The sequence below is a fragment of the Ahaetulla prasina genome, chromosome 2, assembly GCF_028640845.1.
Source record: "Ahaetulla prasina isolate Xishuangbanna chromosome 2, ASM2864084v1, whole genome shotgun sequence".
In the NCBI taxonomy this organism is placed as follows: Eukaryota; Metazoa; Chordata; class Lepidosauria; order Squamata; family Colubridae; genus Ahaetulla; species Ahaetulla prasina.
Genome location: NC_080540.1, coordinates 144632362 through 144659605, shown reverse-complemented (window position 1 = coordinate 144659605; position 27244 = coordinate 144632362). Strand labels below are relative to the sequence as shown.

General features: G+C 39.5%; 1 protein-coding gene across 8 annotated transcripts in view; it reads left to right on the top strand.

Moving 5' to 3' along the window:
• CEP112 (centrosomal protein 112) overlaps positions 1-27244 on the top strand; it is a 292963-nt gene that overhangs the window by 205225 nt on the left and 60494 nt on the right. For 7 of the 8 annotated variants that reach the window (XM_058170477.1, XM_058170478.1, XM_058170475.1 and 4 more), the window contains one exon: positions 7781-7930. In XM_058170477.1, the coding sequence (XP_058026460.1) occupies positions 7781-7930 (150 nt within the window). Of the gene's footprint in view, positions 1-7780; positions 7931-14591; positions 14723-27244 lie in introns of all 8 variants that reach the window. The other variant, XR_009153592.1, reaches the window with a different exon arrangement.

The following is a 27244-nucleotide window of genomic DNA, read 5'->3' as shown; positions in this document are numbered from 1 at the left end:
GCAAGATTGGGGCTGGCGCAGGATACCCTCCTGGATCATCACTGATGAATATGTCACACTGGAGCATTAGTAACAATAATAGCAACTGATGTGAGAAAGGGAAAAAAAAACATTCTGGAAGAATCAGGACATCACCAGCAGAAGAGAGATTGAGTAGAAGATGCTAAGAAATTTCGGATGGGTGACTTAATAGGCAGACAACATGGAGTAGAAAATGCAACAGATTTGACCCATATAATCTGGGATCCCTTTGGATTTTGCTGTGGGCAGAATGCAGAACAGCTAAAGCATTCTGAGTTTTGTTTCTGCTCAACTATTTCAGATTTAGCTGTGATTCAGCAGAAACAAAGCCTACCCCTGTTGGGATATTCTCTCCTGGTCTTTCTGACCCCTTCCCTCCTTCTCTCGCCTGCTTCCCCTTTGCCAGTGATGTTCCAATACAGGTACTGGTTTGAATAATTGTGCTGATTTGGAAGCACTTCAAGAACTCAAGAGTTTCAGCTTTGAAACAAAACACATTTTTTTCATTTTGCACGCCCCTGTTACTCTATAGCATTATGTAAGGGACATTTGCTTCCTCTGAATTATTTTTCTGGCTACAAAACTAAATGAAATATTCAAATTAAAAAACTGCAAAATAGTTCAGATATTGTTTTGCTTTACTGGAATTCAGTTTAATATTGCAGGGTATTTTTATATGGACAACTGCTTCAGTGTCCTTAGTGTGTGATTCCCTCTGCATTATTACAAACTTAGTCAAATAATATTCAGAAGTGTTTACACTAAGTTATCATTTTTCAATCTGGTCTGCTCCAAATTTGCTGTTGCAACTCCAAACTGCCTTGCCAATGGCTGAGTTGCAATCCAAAAATTTTCAGAAAGTGCCAAGGCAGGGAAGATTGTTGTAAGTGTATTAGGTATTCCAACCTTTAGAAGAAATTAAATGATATAAAATTTAAAACATGTACCCAAAGACAATTCACTTTTACAGTTGTATAATTCAACGTTTGTTCATTATAGTCACAAGGTATATATTTTAATATTAAATTGTTATATGACATCAATCAAAGTCTGTTCTGTTCACTTGCAAAGTCTCTCCATACTATAACCCATAAATATTCTGCAAATGACAAAGAGGCTGACTTGTTACTAGGGTTCTTTAATCTAGGGACATACATATGAATTATGCAGTTTCAAAGAAGCATTGTCTAGTGCTGACATGTGCACCCAGCCCTGGACTTTCTAGTAATACAGTCCCACAAAATTGTAAACTGTTATCATTGATATGTGATTTTTAGTGATATTTACATACATTAACTACACTATACATTTAATATGGGGCAGAAGATAATTCCTTTTCACTCAGTGCAGCCCGGGCAAGATAAAAGGTTGAATGCCCATGGTCTATAGTTATATTGTGTCTTCCCTGCCCCACGAGGGTGAAAAATGGTAGATAATTGGTAGGTGTGAGTAATTGCACTGACCCTGATCACTCCACACTTTTTTTCCCTACAGGATGGGGAGGAGGAGGGAGGGAGAGAGAGACCTAAGAAGTGGAAAGTGCCAATTTCCTTTTGCAGCAGCTGAGGGTTAAAAATTCACTGACAGGTTACAATTTGACATATCTGGGAATCTGCGCTGCTGTAACATGGATATATGTCAGCTGGCCAGAGGAATTGATAATTTAATTAGCCATGCCATGCTGTAGCAGCTGAGAAGGGCTAGGTTGCCTGCCTAAGTTCCCCCAAGTCCTCTGGTACTGCCTGTTCTTTTGCCCTACCTTCCTATTATGGAGCAGCTGTTAGGCTGTATTTCTGCTGCTGCCGTCTATTTTGGGGGAATACTTTGACCTGGCTTCCTCCTCCTCTGATCACAACAGAGTGTGAGATAAATAGGGGATCTCGTCCTCTGAAGACCATTACTTGGCCAGGGAATAAAATTTTAGTTGAAACGAAATGAAATGAAATAGCAGTGTCACTGTCATAAACCAGCACAAGTAGCTCTTTTCATTTATACGGCCTTCAGTCTAAAAAGACTTTAAGCAGCATTTATGAAAAAGCTTTATTGGAATTAGACTTTGGATATATATATATGTAAGATTAGTCAAAAAGCCAATGCTTTTAAGTCCTGCTGAATTCAATAACAGTAATTATAACAAAATAATGAAAAAGGAACATGAACTCTATACTGCCACCTCCTGGTCATTGTAATTTTAGGAATGTGACCAGAGAAAATAATTCCCCCTCTCTGTCTGGAACAAAAACACAATTTATATTATAAAAAATGACTATTAAAAATAAAAAATGTAAAACTTCATTTTAGCTTTAGGAAGTTACATACAAAGCCAATTACAAATGGAAAAAAGCAAGAACATAATGCCAACAAGACAGCAAACAATGTCTTAAAATCAATGTCCAATAAAATGCTATTGGGGCGATTGGGTACAGTCCCACATTGGGGGAGATCTGTGGCTCAGAGAGCCTAAGAAGGAACAAAATACAGGAAGCAAGTTGGCTTTACAAACTTCAAACACAAAAGTTACCAAGGGCAATTTCCAAAAAAACAATCAACCAGACACACCCACAAAAATAAAGCACAAATGCCTGACAGTGTATTTTATTTTGCTGTTCCTGTTTCTCAGTAATTCAGTGATTTATCTGGATAAGCCTTGCTCCTTACAGATTTCCAGATGTTGATCAGAGGCTTTTGAATGATGACCTTTCCTCCTTTGACTTGGTATGAGTCCTGATCTAGAGCTGCTTCTTAACCTCCATTCTCCAGGGAAATCAGTTTGGCACATTACCACATACAATTCACTTTTTCATAAACTTGGAGTGTTGCCCTTTGTTTTTCTCAAGATTTGTCTTTTTCCAAGAAACCAACTCTCCCCTGGCTTTCTCCAGTTCTTATTCCAAGCCTTCATTATCTGAGGATGTGTTCATTCCCTTAATGCATCTTGTATCTAACCACAATCTTGCTCACTGTCCCTTGAGAAAAAGACTCTTTACCAGAAAGGGTGAGGCCTGAAGAAATTTTTTTTAATCTGTTCAGGCAAGCCTCCCCTTTCCCCTTTCCCCCTGCCCCTCTTGAGGATTACAAAATAACTGAACTGTTTTGTTCTCTAGCCAAAAAGGAAGGGCTTTTGGATAATCTTCCTATGTCCTATCAAGTATTCTTTACCAGCAATGGAGAGCTGGGGAAAATCTCTTTCTGCTTACCTTTGAAATATTGGTGTATTATCCATATGGGTAAAAATCTGTGAGTGGGAACCTCTCTTTACTTATTTGAAAGCATGTTCTTATAAATGGGGATTTACCTTTTGACTACATGTGCAAACACAACCTCTGAAAAAGAGTAAATGAATAGAAAGTTTAGCTGCAGGCTCAAGAATCACTGAAAATTTCTTCTGTGGTGGTTGCCTTAGCTACCAGCTAGTTGTGAAGATGCAAGGAGTTTATATGCCAGGGCCTCCGTAGAAGCCTTGTGATAAGAAAGAATTATGGCAATGGGTTTCATCTGCACATGGAGAAATGCATCACTTAGAAAGCCCTTGCAACAGCTGGATCTTTTGCAAAACTCAAGAGACAAGATTTCTCAATAATGAAAGAGGTCAGCAATGAAGTCTGGATGCAGTCTCCATTTAGTAGAAAATATCTCAGGTGTGGTTGAAATTGTGAAATTACATTGGCTCATTCAGATAGATGACTAAAAGTCAGCTCAATCCCTCACGCCCTGGTCATCGCTCATTTGGACTTACAACCGTCAATTTACAACCATTTGTTTAGCGACAGTTCAAAGTTACAATGACACTAAAAAAGCGACGTGTCGCCATTGTTCACATTTACGATCGTTGCATGCATCCCCATGATCAGAATTGGATACTTGACAACTGGCATGTTTATGACAGCTGCAGTGTCCTGGGGCCGTGTGATCACCTTTTGCAAACTTCTGACAAGCAAAGTCAGTGGGGAAGTAAGATTCGCTTAACCATGTTAGAACTGCAGTGATTCTCTTAACAACTATGGCAAGAAAGGTGGTAAAATAGGGCAAAGCTCACTTAACAACTGTCTGGCTTGACAACAGAAATTCTGGGCTCAATGTGGTCGTGAGTGAAGGCCTACCTGTATTGCAACGCGCTCTACATGGGGCTAGCTTTAAAGAATATTCAGAAACTGCAATCCATACAAAAAGCAGCACGGGGAGGTCTAGATACTTGTAAGGTGGCACATGTTTGTTGCGTGAGCTGCACTGGTTGGTAGTTTGCTTTCAAATCCAATTCAAAGTGGTTGTTTATCAAGCCCTTCCTGACATGGGACCAGATTATCTGAGGAACTGTCTTGCTTCAGTGGGAGTGTTTGTCCCACTCACTGTAGCAGAAGGGTCTTGCTACAGATCCTATTGGTCAAGAAATTCTAGCTGGCAATGCCCAGGAGAAGAGTCATTTCTGCCGTGACCCCTGCCCTTTGAAATATCTTTCCACCAGAAGTGAGATCTGCTTCCACCCTCTTGGCCTTCCAAAAGGTCCTGAAGACATGGCAGAGCTGGATGGCTTCCCCCCCCCCCCCCATGAGAATGCTTTATGCTGAAAGTGATTGATGGAGTAATAGAGGAGATCCCACTTCCCTACTGCTTTGTGCACTTGGTTCTTAGTTTTATCTAATTCTTCTTAATTGTAATGTTTTTATATTTGCTTTTATTGTATTGTATTGTAAGCTGCCCAGAGCTACTTTGAATAGTGAGAAGGGTGGCATATAAATGTAATAAATAAATAAAATAAATAAAAATTAAGTAAATGAAAAAGGTTTGTGAATCAGAATTCCCATGCAAAGCTGTAGGGTTAGATGGGTACGTCAAACTAAGAATATCACCCTACCATGTTTATTGACACAAAGACCATTGCAGGATAGTTGATTGCAGTGTAATATTATGAGGCCCAAAAAATCTGTACAACTCCCGGTAATAACTGTAGTCATGATACATCATATAACACCTTGAATAGTATACTTCTCAACCAAGCTTCAAAGTACCTGGCATCAGAGTAATAGAAGAGGCAGGGGGGGAAAGGAGCTTGAAAGGAAATCTGGAAGGTTTCTTCATGAAAAGATGATTGAAGGACTGAGTTAAGGAGTTAAAGATAAAGATGTTCCATGTGCAGATGAAGATAGCAATAGCACTTAGATTTATATACTGCTGCACAGTGCATTACGGCCCTCTCTAAGTGGGTTTACAGAGCCAGCCTATTGACCCCAACAATCTGGGTCTTCATTTTACCCACCTCAGAAAGATGGAAGGCTGAGTCAGCCTTGAGTCTGGTAACATTCAAACTGCCAAATTGCAGGCAAACAGCAGTCAACAGAAGTAGCCTGCAGTATGCATTCTAACCACTGCGCAATGGAAATGGAGTTCTAGTATTTCTTAGGCATGAAAACTTACTGGGTAACTTTGGGCCATTTACTCTCAGCCAATCCCACTTTACATGGTAGTTGTTATAGGGAAAATGGGAAGTAGAAGTATTAGGTATGTTTGGTTCCTAACTCTGGTTCCCATCCTCAAAACATGATTTTCCTAAATGTGAGTAAGGTGCTAGGCTAGAAACCAGGAAACTCTGAGTTCTAGGGCTGCCTTAGGCAAAAGCCAGCTGAGTGACTTCGGGCCAGTCCCTCTTTCCCAGTCCAACCCACTTTTCAGGTTGTTATTGTGAGAAAAATAGGCTAAGGAAGGAATATTGTGTGTGTTTGCTGCCCTAAGTTATTTATAAAAATAATAAAGATGGGAAATAAATAAATGGATATCTTCCAACTTCTTGTCCTCATCACAATTCTGAATTTTTGATTAGCTTTTACTTTGGCCACAATTGATGCATTGCATTATTTTTTGATTTTTTGCTAGGGTGTTACAAAAATGTTCCTTCAAACCAGCACATATGTCCATATAAGGATAACTCGGTCCATAAATCATATGTTCCATTTTTGCTTTATCAACAACAGTGTTTTTCAAACCTGGCAAATTTAAGATGTGTGAAACTCCAGCTCCCAGAATTCCCCAGCTGTGGATTTCTCTTCTCCTGCTGCTCAGAAAATCTCTCTTTAGTTCAAAACTGATTACATCTGAAAGTGTTTAAGAAAGTGACCCTTTTGTAAATGTTGTGTCCATATGGGCTGCATTATGGTGGTGAGCTTGCTGGGGAATTATGGGAATTGAAACCTTTAAAATGTTTCCAAGTTTGAAACGCACTGATCTACATATGGCCTTTTCTACCCTATCCTGAAAAAAAATAATCTGTAGAGAGCATAGCTTTTATTTGCTGCTGCTTCTATCCAAGGAGAATTCATATGTACCCTTGAGTTGCTTAGTTTTCCCTTATCAATGAAGAACTATATATATTTTTTTCTTTTATCTGTTTCTATTTATAGATGTGTGTATATATGCTCATGTACATAATAAACACTGATTTGGTTTAATCCCCACTACAACAGCAAACTACCCTGTTAACAGTGAAGAGATTTCCACCCTTGCCAGTTCAAAGAAAGGCTGTCTCCAGTCTAGCATACACTGAGATGTATTACTTGCAAATGGAAACTCTTTTTATCTCAATAAATCCCGACTAGGTTTACTGTCAAATAAAGTTTTAATCACTCACAATCAATTGATTATGTATAGAGTACAGAGTACAATCCCCTATGTTGATCTTTCCAGATAAAACAGAAAGAAGATAACATGAGAAAAGTCTCAGTTTATCACTTGGGGATGGTGGCAGCAATATTTTAAAGAATATTCATTAATGTAGGTTAAGATTATCTACTCCTGACCAAATAAACATCATTTCACTATTTCCTGCCAAAAAAAAAAAAAATCAGCTATAGAAAGTTCCTAGTGATGATTTGGCAAGGAAAGAACCCCCACCAAAGATATATCTGTGGTCTCTCCTCAAAATCCCCAAAGCTTTAACCAAAAACTGTCTACTATTGACCTCACCCCATTCCTAAGAGGTCTGTAAGGGGCGTGCATAAGAGCACAAATGTGCCTACCATTCCCTGTCCTATTGTTTCCTTTCATTTTATCCAATTAATATAGTTATTGCATACTTATGCTTATATATATATGCTCATATGTTGTATAGTTACTTTCATGCTTATGCTTATATATACTGTTGTGACAAAATAAATAAATAAATAATGCAGAGACTGAAATGAATGCTGCTTTAGCACAGTGCTAAATGTACACTATGTAGTTCAGAGCAGGTAGAAGAGGTTTTTGGAGAAAACTTGCTTGTAAATGGCTAAATGAATTTATTGGTAACTATTCTGTCTCATGCAAAAAAGGCAGACCGACTATACTATACTTAACATATGATAATATAATACATTTACCTTCTTTGGTAGTTAACACAATATTCTCTTTGCTGCAGTTCCCAGTATAAATGCAGAAGCATTTGAGACTATCAGTTTTCAAACCATTGCAGTAAAGTGGAAAATTGGAATCCTATATTTGATACTTTTTACATAACAAGTGTGCTTTGTTCTGGTATGCAGATTATTGAGGGACTTTCATAGTGGAAAATTTTCTCCTAAATGATTTTGTTAGCAGTCTATACTATTCCAAACTTAATGTTTCTTTTCTCTGTAGAATTTTCTGCTTGCTGGCATGTAACACTAATTTAAGGTATTTAGTTTTCACAGTTGAGTTTGCCAACTCAAATTCTTGTGTCAACGATAAATACATTGCAAAATGTATAACTTCTTACTGTTGCAATAGTTTTCGCATGCTCTTTTCTTTTTAGATCATAGCTGAACTTAAGACAACGATTTCCTCTCTGACAGAGGAAAGCAACCAGCGGCAGCTTGCTGGAGAAAGGCGTCTGCAAGATGTTTTACAAAAGTTTGAAGATGAGAAGCAGCAGCTGATTAGAGATAATGACACAGCAATCAAGGTAATCTAGGGCTTTGAGTCAATTATGCTGCCAGCTGTTTGAGTATAATTAAAAGTTTTGAAAATATTGACTGTGGCCTTAAAAATGCATGTTGAAGTCATGCTTTTATAGAAGTCAGCATTTTTTTCTCTAGAAATCTCATATAAAATGCTTGTTATTTTTGTTGTGTTTTAGATGCATTGTGAATGCTAAAAATACCAGTGAATGAAAATTTCTAAACACATGACATGGTTAATTGAAAAATATCTACCACTTACCTCTTTTTTGTGATTTAACAAAATTCATTCACATTTCCCTTAAACACATGCTTGAATATATGGTTCATTTCCAGTTTGAATATTCAGCATGTTAAAAGTTACATTTTTGTGCTTCCTTACCAAACTTCATAGATATGAATAGAAAGAGCTAGAATAAATGGGGGATTTCAGCCTTGTATCAGAGTTGGACTCTGACTGGGTCTTCTTGAAGTATCTGGGACAAGGTTTGACTGTGTTAATGTAGGAATTTGATCTAGTGATGTTTGAAAAATTGAATAGATTCTTAGAGCTCTTTTACTGTGTCCACCTGTGCTAATTATTTCCATGTGCCTGACATGTAGTTCAGTCCAAGTGATGGTGACTTCATTCTTGATTGAGGATCTTTGATTAATTTGGATTTTGTACTTTGTTTGGGATTAATAATTATATCCACCCATGATTGTTCCATGTGTCGGGAATTTTCTGTGCCACCATATCTACCCTAACTGAAGTGGGGCCTATTTCATTGGCAATTGGCACCAGACAGTGGGTGGACCCAATTGGATTTCAGAAGCAGCTTGGATTTTATCCCAAAACTCTGCTGCATAGACTGGTGGAGGTGTTGGTCTTTGCTTGTAGTGAACAAGTGATAGGCACCTGGATTGGGTCCCATCAGTATGCACTCTTTTTTTTAATGGATCATATAGAGCAGGGGTGTCAAACTCACATTGTCACGGTGTCATCACATGACGTATCACAGCTTTCCCCCTATTGCTAAACTGGGCGTGGGTGTGGTCAGCGCGTGCTGGATCCGGCCCACGGGCTGCGACTTTCACACCCCTGATATAGAGTTTTTTGATTTACTAAGGAACTGTAGGAGATGCAGTGACACAGAGATCCTAGAAAGTTGCTAGTGACAGATGAAAAGTAAAGCCAACCAAGCACAGATAAGAGCCTTTATTCCTTTTGGCAATAAGGGCAGCAAAGCAAGTGCTTATCACATCTGTAGCTAGCCAACCAGCAGTCTTGTTTCGGAATGCCATGTCCATCCTTGGGAAGGAGGAGCCATGAAAGTTCTTGCAGAGCAATTGTGGAGAATATACTGTACTCAACACCTGTCAGACAAAGTCAGTTTACTTGTTGATAGTGCTGACTGGACAGATTCCTTAGGAAGTGACCTCTGGGAGAAGTTTGAGTCAATCAGTGAGCCTGGCCAGTTATGTTCTGGACCTATTCCCGCCCCACCCCTGGGTTGGTCAAGGACTCCTGAGTGTCCAAACAGTTGTTAATGCCTCTTTGCAGGAGTAAATGGTTCCACCAGCATCAAAAGGGTTGGTGGTGGACTCCCTACTCAAGAGGGCCCTGGATAAAATGAATTACCTGGATCCTTTTCAGACTGGATTCAGTTTGGGTTGTAATACAAAGATGGCATTGGTCACACTGGTGGATGACCTATCATCAGGTCTCAAAGGTAGACCTAACCTTGAAACCAAAGCTACACAAGCCAATTCTATTTTTATTATAACATTATAATAACAGAATCTTGCATGGTATTTCATCTGACTCATTGTCTAGAAACTCTGGGGGTCTGGATGGGGGGGAACCAGCTCCAGCTCAACCCTGGCAAGATGAGTTGTTTTGAGTCTTGGGTCTTTCTTTGTTATAGAATAGAATAGAATTTATTTATAGAATTGAATTGAATAGAATTTATTGGCCAAGTGTGATTGGACACACAAGGAATTTGTCTTGGTGCATATGCTCTCAGTGTACATAAAAGAAAAGATACGTTCATCAAGGTACAACATTTACAACACAATTGATGTTCAATATATCAATATAAATCATAAGGATTGCCAGCAACAAGTTATAGTCATACAGTCATAAGTGGAAGGAGATTGGTGATGGGAACTATGAAACGATTAATAGTAGTGCAGATTCAGTAAATAGTCTGACAGTGTTGAGGGAATTATTTGTTTAGCAGAGTGATGGCCTTCGGGAAAAAACTGTTCTTGTGTCTAGTTGTTCTGGTGTGCAGTGCTCTATAGCGCCCTTTTGAGGGTAGGAGTTGAAACAGTTTATGTCCAGGATGTGAGGGATCTGCAAATATTTTCACGGCCCTCTTCTTGATTCGTGCAGTATACAGGTCCTCAATGGAAGGCAGGTTGGTAGCAATTATTTTTTCTGCAGTTCTAATTATCCTCTGAAGTCTGTGTTTTTCTTGTTGGGTTGCAGAACCGAACCAGACAGTTATAGAGGTGCAAATGACAGACTCAATAATTCCTCTGTAGAATTGGATCAGCAGCTCCTTGGGCAGTTTGAGCTTACTGAGTTGGCGCAGAAAGAACATTCTTTGTTGTCCTTTTTTAATGATGTTTTTGATGTTAGCTGTCCATTTGAGATCTTGCGATATGATAGAACCCAGAAATTTGAAGGTTTCTACTGTTGATACTGTGTTGTCAAGTATTGTGAGAGGTGGAAGTATGGAAGGGTTTCTCCTAAAGTCTACCACCATTTCTACGGTTTTGAGTGTGTTCAGTTCCAGATTGTTTTGGTTGCACCACAAGGCTAGTCGTTCGACCTCTTGTCTATATGCAGATTCGTCATTGTCTCGAATGAGACCAATCACTGTTGTGTCATCTGCGAACTTCAGTAGCTTAACAGATGGATCATTGGAGATGCAGTCATTGGTATACAGAGAGAAGAGAAGTGGGGAGAGCACACAGCCTTGGGGGGCCCCTGTGCTAATTGTACAGGTATTTGATGTGATCTTGCTTAGCTTCACCTGCTGCTTCCTGTTTGTTAGGAAGCTTGTGATCCACTTACAAGTCTGTTCCGGTACCTATATCTCTAACATTCTCTAATTATCTCTAACATTCAGTGATGTAACACTTCCACAGACAGTGTCTGTGGGACTTGGCAGCTCCTGCTTGGAAAGCAGGTGGAAGCTATGGCTAGGAGGCTTTTGCACAAGATATGCCTTGTACACCGGTTGCACTCTTTTCTAGACAGGAGGCATTGCTCACTATCTCTCATGCCTTGGTCATTTCCTGGAGGACTATTGCATATATCATTTCATTATTGGCCATTCAGTGAGTGCTCTACTGAATATTTCTCTTGCTTGATGCATGGCAGAAATTGTACCCTAATCCTATATAGAATTCAAAATGTTCATAAAGACAAAAATGAAAAGTATACTAAAATGAATCAAACTATAATGAATATTCCCTTTCCTCTCTTCTGTCCTAAATTTCCAGTTTGTTCTCACATTGGTCCAGGTTTCTCCAGACCCTCAATATTGTAAATTTGTTATCTTGATGTGATGTTCCTATCCTGTTTCCCCAAAAATAAGACATCCCCTGATAATAAGCCCAATCGGGCTTTTGAGCGCATGCACTAAAACAAGCCTCCCTCTAAAAATAAGCCCTCCCCCAAAATATTTAAACACAGAGCTGGAAATCAGGTAAAACGGCAAGAGGAGCCCCATCTTGCTCCACGCGCCCCAAAATAATAAGACCTCCCTGAAAATAAGGCCAAGTGCTTATTTTCGGGTTCAAAAAAATATAAGACAGGGTCTTATTTTCAGAGAAACATGGGTACCTTGTTGAAGGACCTCAGTTTTGCATATGAAAACAGAAGTTTCATAATCAAAGCAGGATATTTATGACATTCTATACTTGAAACTCTTCAAAATTAACTGTTAGGTCATGCTTTAAAATTCAACTTCTTAATGGTTTGCTGAATAGCTATTGTTGTTGCAGTTAGGCTGAAAGGTTCAGCAAAAGATTGTAAATTGCATACTATCAATTAAATAATAATAATTGTTGTTGTTGTTGTTGTTATTATTATTATTATATCAGAAATTTTGTGATTGCTTTATTTTTCAGTTACATTGCATTCAACTTCTAATAACAAATCCTGAAACATTCCAGCACTTGTGAGACAAGATCAAAACTTTGATCAATTTCACCGGGTTCAGGCTGGTGTCAAAAATCAGCCAAGAACACACAAAGCTGAGTTGTAGGCAAAAGCATGATCAAGGTCCAGTACAGAAGTCAAGCAAAGGATTCATTATTGGCTGCCAAATTCAGAGCAGTAAGCAGAACAATGTTGTCAGATCCAGGCACATGTCAGGGGTTCCAGGATGTCAGGTGAAGCTTAGAGTTGAAGAAGAGCTGTCCAGAATAAGCTTCCATGTTTGATTGCTTTCAGACAAGAAAGTAAGGGCTCCTGGTAACATCCTAAAGCTGGTTGTAGAAATTGGACTACTCAAAAGTAATAATCTATCCAGAAATTAACCATTGTTTTTGAAATGCTCTTCCAAACAGTCTGGCAGCTTGAAGCTTAGTATTGATGCTCTTGCTTTTATAAAGTTGGGATAGTTGCACGGAGAATTCCATCTGCTCTTTACTTACCTTCTGCTCCTCCAGCCCTTAGAAGAGAACTAATCTAGGAAAGCTATAACCTTTTTTTATTCCTATCCTTTTATAAAGAAAGAACATTTCATTTGCGAGCCTACTAATTTATCTTATAGGAAATCTTTGTCTCTTCTACCTACTTACTAATAGTTGGCTTTTCAAATGTCTATTTGGAAATACCATTTGCTTCGAAAATGTTATAGTGCTGTAAATAACTCCTAATTTACATATGATAAGTGTGTTCTTTTAAAAAAAATCCAGTGTAAAGTGTACACTTTAAAAAGTGTAAAGCTTTTTAATTGGTTTAGTGGTTGTTATGTATCTAATGCATGAAAGTGTCTGTGTTGGCTATCACAATGTGCACCACAAGGAAACCTTTGTTACTCTTTTAAAAAGTATGTTGGAAAAAATGCTGAATGTTTTTGAACTCTTTATAACACATGCCTCCAATTGTGTTATAATTATTTTATTTGTTTGCTTGTGGCTTGTATATCTCAATTCAGAGAGGGGGCACCATTGCACTAGAAGTGAAAGGGGACAAATTTTAATATTTGAACTATTCATTACATGACGTGTATAATTTGTGAATAGTTTTAGTATAATTATTTATTTGATCTTAAGTCAAAGGATGAACTATGTCTTTAAACTTCTAAGAATTTAAGAATATTGTTTGTGAATATACTTTGCCAGACACATGTCAGAATGATGTAGATTGCAAAGTTCAAGCTTATGACATTAACCAAGATTATGACACAATCTGTGGTCCATTTGAGCCCTTGGTACAACAACTTCTTGTCTCTATTTCAATTGAATCATTCAGAGAATCTTTCAGTCTTTGAAGTTGAAATAGCAGAGCAAATATGTACATAAAGTCATTGGCTTCTCTATAATGGCATCTGGAAGTCAACATTTCTAATAAAAGAATCTTCATTTCAGAGTGAGTTCCTTATAAGACCTAGTTGACAGTATAAACAATCATTTAATGCCCTCCATTAAAGTTTACTAGTTTAATATTGTTGATCCCACACCAATGTTAAGTGAAATTTAATGGTGGGTATAGTTCAACTATCAACAATAAAGGAACAATAAACTTCAATGGTGAATATGGATTAACCATCAGCAGTAAAGGAAGCAGTCAAGAAGTATGTCACAAACTATCATCTCAAAATTATACTGCCAGAATTTGAAAGCGCAGTGTCAGTTTTTAGTGGTACTTTTAAAAAATAACAATCAAGGGCACAAGCAAGTAAGCAATAACAATTACCATATTTTTTGGTGTATAAGATGCACTCCCCCCCCAAAAAAAAAACCTGGGTCGAAATGTCTGTGTGTCTTATACAGCGAATGTTGCTGAAGCCCCGGCAATTTACTTCCTTGCAGCAAACAACAAACAGCCATGTCAGCTTCAGCACAGCCTGATTTACCATGAGTAGCTGATTGGCAGTTGGGTCTGTCTCCTGGAATACCACCGATCAGCTGTTCCAGGCTGCGGGGACCACCACCATCCATTGCCGCTGTCGCTGCCCATCACCGCTGCCGCCTCCGCACGCCTCATTTTTGGCCTCCCCGCATCCCATCTTCAGTCTCTGTGGGGCCCATGTTTGGCCCATTCCAGGCGGCAGGGACCGCCGCCTATCCCCACCGCTTGGAATAGGCCAAAAATGGGACGCACAAAGGCTGAAAATGGGCGGCGGTGATTCCCACAGCCTGGAACAGCTGATAGGTGGTATTCCGGGAGGCAGATCCAACCCCCAATCAGCTGCTCATGCTAAATCAGGCTGTGCTGAAGCTGACCAGGCTGTTTGCTGCAAGGAGGAAAATTGCTGGGAGGCAGAGGCAGATTTTTTTTCTTATTTGCCTCCCCAAAAGCTAGGTGCATCTTATAGTGCAGAGCGTTTTATAGTCCAAAAAATATGGTAAGTGGTAAGCTATTTTTACTTTAAAATACATGTATTTTATATGAAAACATCTGAAGAAGTAAACTAAAACAATGAGCCTCCCTCTTTCCAGAAACATCATGTCATCCTCAAACTTCTTGAAGTCCTCCAAGACTTTTTGAAAAAGAGCTCCCAGCAACAAAATGTTTTCAACCTCAGTTCTTTCACTGGATTTCAGATGACATTGACTTTCTAGGATTTGAGGTAGGAAAAGGACAGGACTAGAAGATGGGATTTTTAATGTAGAAATGAGACGGTGCTTAAAAAGACATCTATACTGATACCTCAAAATGTCAGCTGGCTCTTCAGGGAATAGAGTTGGTTTTCAAACATCCCCCATATGTCTACATATTATCAATGCCATTCTGTTTCATTATTCAACCAATTGCATTGTTTCATGATTATTTTATTTTTTGAAAACTTGTGCCTAAAAAGGACCAACTGTGAAATAGTAGGCATTTCTTTTTCCTATAATGTCAGAGATTGAGGTTTTTCTCAAACAAGGCTTTTTATGTCTTCCATAAGGGTGAGAATGCCTGGCTCCTTTTTTCATACTCTCCAAGCAAGCTTCTTCTACACATCACAAAATGTGTTTCATTTTCTCCTGGGCTATTTTTACTCGAGCAGAAGACACACATTGAGTGCTTATGCTATGCGAGGTGTTCTGCCCAGATTGTTCTGGAATATTATGACTTTCATTAAACCGTCTCTGGGAAGGCATATGTCAAACCCCCGCCATTTCCAGATGCCTGATAAATGTGTATTAGCCTTTCAGTTGTTAGGCATGTTGCATATCACATAATCACTGCCTGTGTTACTGAGACTTGATGGCTTTGCAGTAATGGAGATGAGGTTTCTCATTGGAGGATGCAGAGAACACATTTGTGTAGATATCCATGTAGTTTTTATAAATATACCATAAATATCCATCTCTGGCTAAAAGGAGCATTTGGCAAGAGAGTGAGACAAGCAGTGCTGCCAACTTGGATTGTGGCTGCATTTATACAACCTAGCTGTGACAATTGCTTTCCTGCACTTCAGGAAAACAAGGAGGGGGGATTGTAAATGCTTATTCTTAGAAGGGCAAGGATAAGCAGTAATGGCATTCTATTTTTGGTAAATCATAAAAATTCAGAAAACTGGAACTCACTGAGATGCCCTACTTGCAGTTATTTCCTCCATTTTCCTCTGAGTATTTTTTAAAGAAATGTATTTTAGATATAAGTGATGGGTTGCCTTAGGTTGCCAAGCAGAGGTTAGGTAGTTAAGCATCTACCGGTAGCCTAGCAACTCGACTTTAAGGATCCTTTTCCCTCCCTGCATATCATGTAATCTCCGAGTTTCTGGAAAAAAATACTTCTTTTTATTTATTTATTTGTATACTAAAACTGAACAATATGATATTCTTTTCATTTTTTTTAATTTGCTCTAATTTTGTATAATAAGCAATCATTGAATTGTATCAAATTTTAGGTCAGTTAAAATAATTTACATTTTTTAATTTAATATTCTATTTCCAATACACAATTGTTTAAACAAAGCCACCAATTTAACTTAAATGTTCATGAAAACTTAATGTAAGCTGACCTTTCAGAAATGTTAAGCTATAAATTTACTAGTTCAGGTTTCTATCAATAAATTTCAGTAAACATAACTTCCTCTAATAGCAAAGGAGAGTATATTGCATTGAGTTGCTACTTCCACTTCCTTTAATAGGCATGACCAAACTTATGTACAATGTAGCTGTAGGAAAAAAGGTAGCTTCTAATTCTAGTCCTGTCCAGTTTTAATGTGAAAGCTATAAATAAACACTCCTCTACTTTTTATAGTCTTATATCCTTATGTGATAGGTGTAAGAAAAGATAGAGTCTTGCCATGATAGCAGTAGTCCAGTATTTGAGGGACTGCCACAAAGAAGAGGGGGTCAAATTATTCTCCAAAGCACCAGAGGGCAGGACAAGAAACAATGGTTGGAAATTAATCAAAGAGAGAAGCAACTTGGAATTAAGGGGAAACTTCTTAACAGTGAGGACAATTAACCAGTAGAACAGCTTGCTTTCAGAAATTGTTGGCGCTTCATCACTGGAGGTTTTTAAGAAGAGACTGGATAGTGATAGCAGGGGGCTGGACTAGAAGAGCTCCAAGGTCTATTCCAGCTCTATTCTTTCTAGGGTCCAAAAGGTATCCATTGCAGATACATACCTGGTCAGATACATACACCAAGCTAAATAATATGACTTAATGGAAATGGTAAAACAAGATTTTGTTTTGTCCATCAAACAAGCAGCCATTTGTTTAATAGTTATCCTTGGGAGACCACTGTGGTAGTTCCCTATAAAATAGCAACATGGGTCTCAAAGGATGGGGGCCAACTGTGTCTGCAGGATTGCTTGGGGAATCTAGACTACGTAGTCTATGGTAGCACTGTTGTAGTGGTATGTGAGAAAGAACATGGGATATAAAAATCTAAATAATTAAAAAAAAATGGGATGAAGAAATGCCTAAGGAGCAGTCAGATAAGAGAGAGCTTAGACCACAGCTGCATGATAGATGCAGAAAGAAGGTTTAGAAGGGATCCTCCCTAACTTCTCAGATTGTAAAGGAAACTGTGGGAGATTTGTACTTTCAGATTTGCAAAATTCTGTTAATGTAGCTTTACAGTAAAATAGCTCATCTGGTTGTGTTTCATGTTTAGACTACCTAGGAAGACTGACATCTGTCCTAAAGTAGGGATGATTTATCTGGTCTTCATTAGGTTTGAACCTATTATATATAATTCCCAAATCCTGGACATTCAGACTCTGTGCATGCAACTGGTCGATTGGGAGAATCTAAATCCTGTTCACTTGTGAGGAACCATCTTTTGCTGAAAGTTTTCATTGTATAGTTACTTCTACCTCTGCATTCACATTTGAGATTTTCACATCATGGCAGTTGGATTCAGTTGTTAGAATCTAGAGCTGGAAGACAGGAATCTTCCCCCAAACATTTTTGCCCAAATACATGGATATCACTAGAGAATCAATTTGCATTTCTGGTCAATTATGAGATCAGTCCTTCTTTTCGCAGTTTACCAATTTAAGGGTAGTAGGGTCTATCATGTAAACCTCTGAATTCTATTGATAATTGCAGTCGTGCATAGAGAACGCAACAACAGGCGGTTCCATTTGGTACTTTTGGCCCCAGAGATCTTAATGTTAAAACTTAATAAATTTGTCAGCAAACAGTCCTCTTCTATTTCTGTCTCAGGATCTTTTGTTCCAAGGCTGACTAATAGTTTGTATGATATATATCACAATCATCATAATACATCATTTATATATCATCTAGACTTTCTAAGGTTATTTAAGGTCAAATCAAAATCGAACAGATAAAAACTATCCAGTTCAAAAACTAAGGTAGCCTTTCCTCATCAGCATTCAAACATCGGTGTTTCGAAGAGCCTCAGTGGCGCAGTTAGAGTGCAGTACTGCAGGCTACTTCTGCTGCCTGCCAGCTGCTTGCTATTTGACAATTCAAATCCCACCAGCTCAACGTTGACTCAGCCTTCCATCCTTCCGAAGTGGACCCAAATTGTTGGGGCCAATAGGCTGACTCTCTAAACCACTTAGAGAGGGCTAGAAAGCATTGTGAAGTGTTATATAAGTCTAAGTGCTGTTGCTATTGCTATCCTGTGAAAAGTAAGTCATCAGTGACTTCTTGAAATCCAAGTACCTGAGTTATTCTGCATCTTTGAAAGCAAGATATTCCAGAGTGTGAGGACAGCCACTAAGAAGCTTATGGGAAAGCTCCCACTGCTCTCCCTTCAGACAGTAAGGACAATTGGAGCATCAGTGAAACTGAAAAGGCTCCCCTGGCTATGGCTTCCACCTGCTGTTCCAGCAAGACCTTCTCTAGTCTCCTCTAAGGTGATTATGACCCTGTCCAGATTCAACATTGGAAATGGAATTGAGCTAGATTGATCATCAATAAATAGTAGCTCCGTCTGACACGGAATTATTCTGAGCTTGTTTTCATCCATGCCCTCCCAGATTGCAGGGACAGAGACAGGAGTTTGACAATGTCCTTGGTCCATGGAAAGGTAGCTATAGCTGGCTATTGTCAGCATATTGATTATAACTCATATAATCTTTGAACATGAACTGTGAATCTGGTGAAAGGAGAACATACCATTAAAAAAACCAAACTACTTCCAGATTGATTTGGTTGAGAACTTCATTTTATTTTAACATTTTTCGTTTTCTAAATTACTATTCAACTTTTTCAGCAGAAATACAGCATTTTATGAAACAGTCCACACTAAAAAAAAAAAAAAGACTTCAAATGTTTGGCCAGTTGGGCAACTATTAAAAGATTGAGTCTAAGCACTTTATAATACTTATAACATTTTTATGAAACAAAGAACTCATTTTCCCATAACTGGCTTTGCTCACTGCTATTTCTCTTGGCTTTTCATAGCACACTAAAAAACCATACATGACAAACATCAAAATTATACATTAGAAGTCTTAACACCTGGCAGGTTTTTGTGCTTATCTAGCCAGTTTGGTATAGTGGCTAAGGCATCAGACTAGAAACCAGGAGAGAGTGAGTTCTAGTCTGACCTTGGGAACAAAGGCAGTTGGGTGACCTTGAGCCAGTCACTTTTTCTCAGCCCTAGGAAGAAGGCAATGGCAAACCGTGCCAGGAAAACTACAGGAACTTGTCCAAGCAGTTTCTGAGAATCAGATATGATTGAACATAAGAAATAAAAGATTGTTATTTGATCGTGATTTTACTTGTATTTTTGATTGTGTTTTAAAATGGTGTTTTTACTTTCAATTAAATTGTACTTTATCTTGTGCAGCAGTATTTAAGCTACGGTATTTCCAAGTCAAATGAGCTAAAAATAATTTGGAGAGGGAGGCAAAGTTTAATGAGTATGGAACGATTTTAAAAGCTCTTTTGGAGATTTTGTTGGTTTCAGAATACAGTCTTAAAAATGAGATCCCAGGAATCCATTTCATAAGGCTGGGTTACTTTATGGAAGATTCCACATTCAAAAGTTTGGGGCTTCACAGAAAGGCCTTTGAAAAACCCGTCTCTGCCTTTTCCAATTCCAAGTATTGCAGAAGTAATGCAGGCTTTCCAGTTGTCAGCCTTTGTTCTGCTTCCAGAGACTCTTTGGAATTATGCCTGTCTTCCTTTTCTGTTATGGAACAGTGTTGACTTGGAGGTTTTTCCAGCACTGTAGGAGGAAACACAATATTAGCAAATTTCATTCAACTGCAAAAATTTATGGGAGCTTTATGGCATTTTCAGAAGAGCAGAAGAACCTCTTTGTAGCAAAATTAATAATATCTAGTTTTCACAGCTTGCTGCAGTAATGCAAATGTTACATTTGAGACACCCGTTCCTCGGGCGGCCATGATCCTCAGAGCCTGGGTTTTCGATTGATGTTATGTAATGCTCGGTCCGTGGTTAATAAAGCTCCCCTGATTTGTGATCTTATTCAGGGGGAGTCCGCGGACCTTATGGGCATTACGGAGACCTGGTTGGGCCCAGAGGGTGGGGTCCCCCTTGTTGAGTTGTGCCCTCCAGGTTTCCGAGCATTTCATCAACCGAGGGCCCAAGGTAGGGGTGGGGGGTGGCGGTTGTTATTAGGGAAGATCTAGAGCCTAGGGAGGCCACTGTTCCTCAGATTGCCGGTTGTGAATCCCTCTTTGTGAGGTGAGGTCATAGGAATCAGTTGGGCTTGTTGATCGCGTACCTGGCTCCTTGCTGCGTGACTACAGCCCTACCCGAGTTGCTGGAGGTACTTGCCGGGGTGGCAGTTGAGACCCCCAGACTTATAGTCATGGGGGATTTCAACTTGCCATCGACCGGCTTGTCATCGACTGCAGCTCGGGAGTTCCAGGCTTCCATGACGGCCTTGGACCTGATTCAAGTAAATGATGGCCCTACGCACATGGGGGGAGGCACGCTGGACCTACTTTATATCTCTGGACAGTGGTTAAATGATCCGGAATTAGATGATTTAGTAACAGAACTGGTGTCATGGTCAGATCATTTCCTCCTTCGCCTGGACTTTTGAACCGCCACCCACCACCGCAGGGAGACGGAGCCAATACGTTGGTTCCGTCCCAGGCGCCTGATGGACCCCGAGAGGTTCCTGACGGAGCTTGGGCCATTTCCTGAGGATCTGGCCCATGGCACGGCTGAAGAACTAGTTGCGGCCTGGGAACAGGCCACGGCTGGGGCTTTGGACCGTGTCGTGCCTTTGCGGCCTCTGACCCGGCGCAGATCTCGTCCGGCCCCTTGGTTCTCCGAGGGGCTGAGGGAGATGAAACGCCGGAGAAGACGCCTAGAGAGTACTTGGAGGTCCAGTCGTTCCGAAGCTGATCGGACACTAGTTAGGTCCTATTCTAGGACCTACCTAGTGGCAATGAGGGAGGCGAGGCATTCCTACGCTTCCACCCTCATTGCATCGGCAGATAACCGCCTGGCTGCCCTGTTTCGGGTGACCCGCTCTCTCCTTCATCAGGAGGTGCGGGATGACCCTTTGCAGGGACGTGCCGAGGAGTCTAGTGGTTATCTATACGATAAAATCACTCAGCTCTGGGATGGTCTGGACCGAAATTGGGATGATCCAGGCGAGAGGGAGGAGGCACGTCTTGTTGAGTCTGTTTGGGATGAGTTTGATCTTGTGACTCCCGAGGACGTGGACAGGTTGTTGGGGAGGCTCCACGCCACCACATGTTTACTGGACCCGTGTCCTTCCTGGCTGGTGCTGGCCACTCAGGAGGTGACACGAGGCTGGCTCCAGGGGATTATCAACGCTTCTTTGTTGGAAGGGGTTTTCCCTGCCGCCTTGAAAGAGGCGGTGGTGAGACCCCTCCTCAAGAAGCCCTCCCTGGACCCAGCTATTTTGGGTAATTATCATCCGGTCTCCAACCTTCGCTTCGTTGCGAAGGTTGTAGAGAGTGCTGTGGCGCGGCAGCTACCCCGATACCTGGATGAAGATGTCTATCTAGACCCGTTCCAGTCCGGCTTCTGACCCGGATACAGCACGGAGACAGCTTTGGTCGCGTTGGTGGATGATCTCTGGAGGGACAGGGACAGGGGTTACTCCTCTGCCCTGGTCCTATTAGACCTCTCAGCGGCTTTTGATACCATCGACCATGGTATCTTGCTGCGCCGGCTGGGGGGATTGGGAGTGGGAGGCACCGTTTATCGGTGGTTCTCCTCCTATCTCTCCGACCAGTCGCAGACGGTGTTGACAGGGGGGGCAGAGGTCGGCCGCGAGGTGCCTCACTTGTGGGGTGCCACAGGAGTCGATTCTCTTGCCCCTTCTGTTCAACATCTATATGAAGCCGCTGGGTGAGATCATCAGCGGCTTCGGGGTGAGATACCAGCTGTACGCTGACGATACTCAGCTGTACTTTTCCACCCCAGGCCAACCCAACGAAGCTGTTGAAGTGCTGTCCCGGTGTTTGGAAGCCGTACGGGTCTGGATGGGGAGGAACAGGCTCAAGCTTAATCCCTCCAAGACGGAGTGGCTGTGGATGCCGGCAGCCCGATTCAGTCAGCTGCAGCCGCTGCTAACTGTTGGAGGCGAGTTTTTGGCCCCAAAGGATAGGGTGCGCAACTTGGGTGTTCTCCTGGATGAACGGCTGTCGTTTGAAGATCATTTGACGGCCATCTCCAGGAGGGCCTTTCACCAGGTTCGCCTGGTTCGTCAGTTGCGCCTCTTCCTTGATCGGGATGCCTTGTGCACAGTCACTCATGCACTCGTTACCTCCCGCTTGGATTATTGTAATGCTCTCTACATGGGGCTCCCCTTGAAGTGCACCCGGAGGCTTCAGTTAGTCCAGAATGCAGCTGCGCGGGTGATAGAGGGAGCTTCACGTAGCTCCCACTTAACACCACTCCTGCGCAGACTGCACTGGCTGCCTGTGGTCTTTCGGGTGCACTTTAAGGTTTTGGTTACTACCTTTAAAGTGCTCCATGGCTTAGGGCCTGGGTACTTACGGGACCACCTGCTGTTACCTCATGCCTCCCACCGACCCTTACGCTCACACAGAGAGGGACTTCTCAGGGTGCCGTCCGCCAAGCAATGTCGGCTGGCGGCCCCCAGGGGAAGATCCTTCTCTGTGGGGGCTCCTACCCTCTGGAACGAGCTTCCCCCGGGCTTACGCCAAATACCTGACCTTCGGACCTTCTGCTGCGAATTGAAAACACATTTATTTATTCGCGCGGGGCTGGCTTAAATTTTATTGGTTTTAAATTTTTATTATTAATTTTTAAATGGGTTTTAGTTTTTATGTTCCAAAGTTTTAGGCCAATTATGTAATAAGTTTTTTAATTCGTATTTTAAATTGTATATTACATTGTTTGTTTTACTTTGGCTGTACACCGCCCTGAGTCCTTCGGGAGAAGGGCGGTATAAAAATTGAATAAATAATAATAATAATAATAATAATAACAACAACAACAACAACAACATTAGCACAGATTTTAAAGTCAAATGAATGATCATTTTTCAATGATGATAATAAGATAGGATATGAATCCAATAAATTAAAAAAAATAAACCGCAATTCTGCTAGAATCCCAGAATGTTAAACTTGTGAAAAACTAGAGGACAGTTTGAAGGTACGATAAAAAGTGACACTGGTATAAGGAACTGGTTTCTGAAAACAATTTTAAAATTATCAGTTATCCCACTTGCTTCTGATAAGTTTGGAAATAAGTTTGAAAGTACTGTGACTAGCAAATATGTCAGTGCCAAATAACATTTTACCGTTGTAAATGAGCCGATCTTGCCACTCTCAAAAGCAAATGAGCAGACTGCATTCCCGAAAGTGACAGTAGGACAAAATATGAATTATAATCACAAAGTTTTTAGGGTTGGAATTATCCCTGTTCTCAGGGTCTCTGATATTCAACTCCTGCATAAAAAATAGTAGACATGAAATCTTTCATATAATACACAATTCATTTATATAATTCACTCTCTTTAGACATAATATTATCAGCTACGTGGATACCTTTAAAAGGAGTGAGAAATAATCATGGAAAATATAGGGCAGGGCTTTCAAACTCACGGCCTGCGATCCAGATGCGCCACACGCTGGCCATGGCCACGCCCGGTTTAGCGAAGGGGGAAAAGTCCCTATACGTCACGTGACGCCGCCATGACATCATGAGTTTGACACCCCTGATAGAGGGGATATAGAAATTCCATGCCTAGAGTTTGCGTACAGTGAAATTTTGGTTGTTATTGGAAGAGATATGGTGAAAGGATTACAGTAATGGAAAAGAGTATGCTGTTGACTATAAAAATATTTCTTGTGCCTGGACCTTCTCTTACCTGGTCCTTTTCCTAACTATGCTTTTTGTTAAACAAACAACTGCTAACTTTAGGGCTATCATTATTTCCAAATGTAGGTTTGTGCTGTCATCTGTGAAACTTGAAGCTTTTAGCAGGTTGCTTCAATACATTATTAGTAGTTCTAATCTACACAGATCAGTAATAAATCCATCTAGGAGAAGAGAGTAAAATGATTGAGGGTCGAAAGGCTGTACAACTGGAGAATACAGGTTATCTGCATTGCTTTTGAACAGTGCTCTTCCAGTGTGTATATTAGTGGGGCAGTTTTTTATTTAAACAAATGTTGGCCATCCTTGGACATAAGTGTACAAGACCTGTAAAAGAAGGAAATTAAGAGTTGTTGCATTTTCCCTGTGTACATTTGAAGTTGTCTGCCTTCAAAGTTCTTTCAAAGGCAGACAATTATTTCAAAGGTGCATCTGGTATTTTTACATGGGTAAACTTTTATAATTCATGGGTAGGCAATATGGTGATCATGGACACCATTGTGCCCATGAATGCAAACATGATCTGACGGTTAAAAGCACCATATTACCAGTTTTTATTTTAATAGAGCCTTATTTTGTAAAAGGCCACAATTACCATTCCATATGTTCTGTATGCACTATCTTCCTATGTCATAGCAGGCTGTCTCCAAATCTTTGGTGAATTTAGTTAAAGAATTCAGGTTAACGTAATTAGTGGTAACCTCAGCCTGGCTATTTAGTTATTTTTGTATAATTAGCGTAAACAGAAAGGTGCATTGGTAAATCATTTAAATAAATAAATATTTCATTAAAATGTATATTTACATAAAATACAGAAGGTGCCTTGGTTTTCCCCATAAATGAGATAAAACTCTAAAATATTACATTCGCCCTAGAATTAATTGCTCCAATTTAACAACTTCTTTTTTTAATTGAAATCCATTTTGAGAAAATATGCTATTGCTCCCTGCAAAACAAACAAGATAGTTTAAGATAACTTTTAAGGGAATATTTTTGTTTCTAATCTTGACATATTTCTTTTTATATTTGTTTTGAGCTCTAATAATCAATAATGAATATTATTGTGTATCAGTTTAAAATGGCCACATCAAATACTGCTGCTTATTAGTTCTTTAATGCTCTCTTTTCCATGTAACTGTTTGCATTTTCCAAATCATTTTCATCTAGCTTCTATTTCTGATTCTTTTATCCATGGTATTCATGAAGAGGATAAATATTGTTATATTCCTTTTCTTTGCATCTATAGACCTCAGCCTTCAAAAAGCTTCAGACATGTGTTAACGAATATTGGCCTCAGTATTTCTTTCAGTATGCTTTAGAAAACAGAAGAACAAATTAGACATAAATCAATAAATATGTTGCCAAATACCAAAATACATGGTATCAGTCCAAAGTAGTTCTACATTCCGAAGTAGCTTTTTTTAATGCCAAAAAAACAAAATTTTAGAAATAAAAGCACAACAAATCTAAGTAAAGTAAAGATGTAGATCTGCCCTTATAGAATTCTACTTAGATTCGTTGTGTTTTTATTTCTAAAATTAATATAATTCATGTCGTCTCCATTCCCCTGAGTAAAAACAGCAATTACTGGAGCCAGTGTAATAATTTTAATGGTATCAGCAGGTTCTAATTGTCTGCATACCTGGTGACATTCTTCACCACTAGTCTCTACCAATCAAGCTTGAGTGTTTAGCTCACATCTGATATTATGTGCTTCCACTATAATGCTGGATAGTAATTGACCACATTTGGTGAAAAGATTGGAAGCCAGAAAAGAACACAGGAAAATGAAAGTGATTAATGTTTTGAGATTATGCTATAGTTTGGGTTACTAATGCACTATTTTTGGTGGAAGTGTTGCCTTCCATGTCTTCATGCCTCCTTTCTTTGCCCTTCTGTTTCCTGCCTAGTCCGCATAAACAATTTAAGATAATATTAATTTGCAGCTGAAGTTTGTAATGATGCAAGCTTGGTGATACCAGTTCATTTTTATTAGAGACCCCAAACAATCACTTTGTGTTGCTACATTTTTATCTTCTGGCTTCTTAAATTATTTTTTTCAAAATGGACTTCAATTAAAAAAGTTTGTTGAATTGGAGCAATTAATTATAGGGCAGAATGTAGTCTTTACTCTCCAACTCTGCTGAATGAAGTGCCATGTATTTTTGAAGTGTTCCTAAACTATATTACACCATTCCATTTTTTCTTTCATTGCCACTAGTACCTCTATTAAAAGGCACATTTTTTTATTTTTTCCCCCTATTTTGGAAGGGGAAGTTATGTAATAGTTTGAAAGGACTGACATTTTCTGCTTTTTCTGTGCAATTCTAATGAGAGTAGGATGGTATGTAGTTGCACAAATGAAAAACTTGTGGTGCTTTAGAAGTTGATCTGTTTTCTATTGCTTTTAATGCTTTTGCATTTATAAGGATTCAGCTACAGCTCAAAAAAAACTGAAATTATATAAAAAGTGAAGGAAAATTAAAGGAACCTGTCTTACAGAAGTGAGCCAAGCAAAGCATGGTAATGACTCACTATAAACTGATCAAACACTATTCCAGTGCTTTGACGTTTGAATATTTTCTACCTGTATAACGAATCTTTTAGTTATAGAAAGATGGTGTGAAAAAACCACTAGCTCCACAAATTTTAATTGTTTGTTTTAGAATTTGACAAATTAATTGATAACTTGTATGTACTCTATGTTTGTGGAGCAATTACAGTAGTTAGGAATAATTATATAGTAAATACCAATTTGCTAGCTGAAGACCATAATGAATTGAGTAAAGACAGTGGCAACCATTTTAAATAATGTTATTAACAAAGAATATGGTGATTTAAACATGTTACCTAATTTGTTAATTAAATGTCTGTAAGAAAACAATCAATCTCAGAGAGCACCAAGAACCCAAACCTGAGTTACAAATATTCTCTTCCATTGTATCAATTGATTATTTTAGCAAGTCTTACATTTTTTGGCTTAATGATATCTGACAACTCCTGCTTTCAATGTTAATTCCACTGTCTCTTTCTAATTCAAGCTTTAGCCCTAAGTATGCTTACTAGCAAGGATAAAATTCAATGTGGACTCGGCTTGGGATCTTTGTTCAGTTAACAGAAAATAAATGTTTGGAAATGATTGTCTGTGTTAGTTTGTAATTTTTAAAATTGCCTCACCCTGAAGATGTTCTAGGCAGTGCCCAAATTGGAATACTCCTCTGTAATTTATTATTTTTTTGTAACCTTTCTTCTAAACAAGTTAATAAATTGTGCTTGTTATTTGATTGTCTGTGGTTGAGACTACATAATTTGTTATCTGTGTTTGCTTGATTAATAGGAACCATGGAGATAGATAATGGTGGCTTC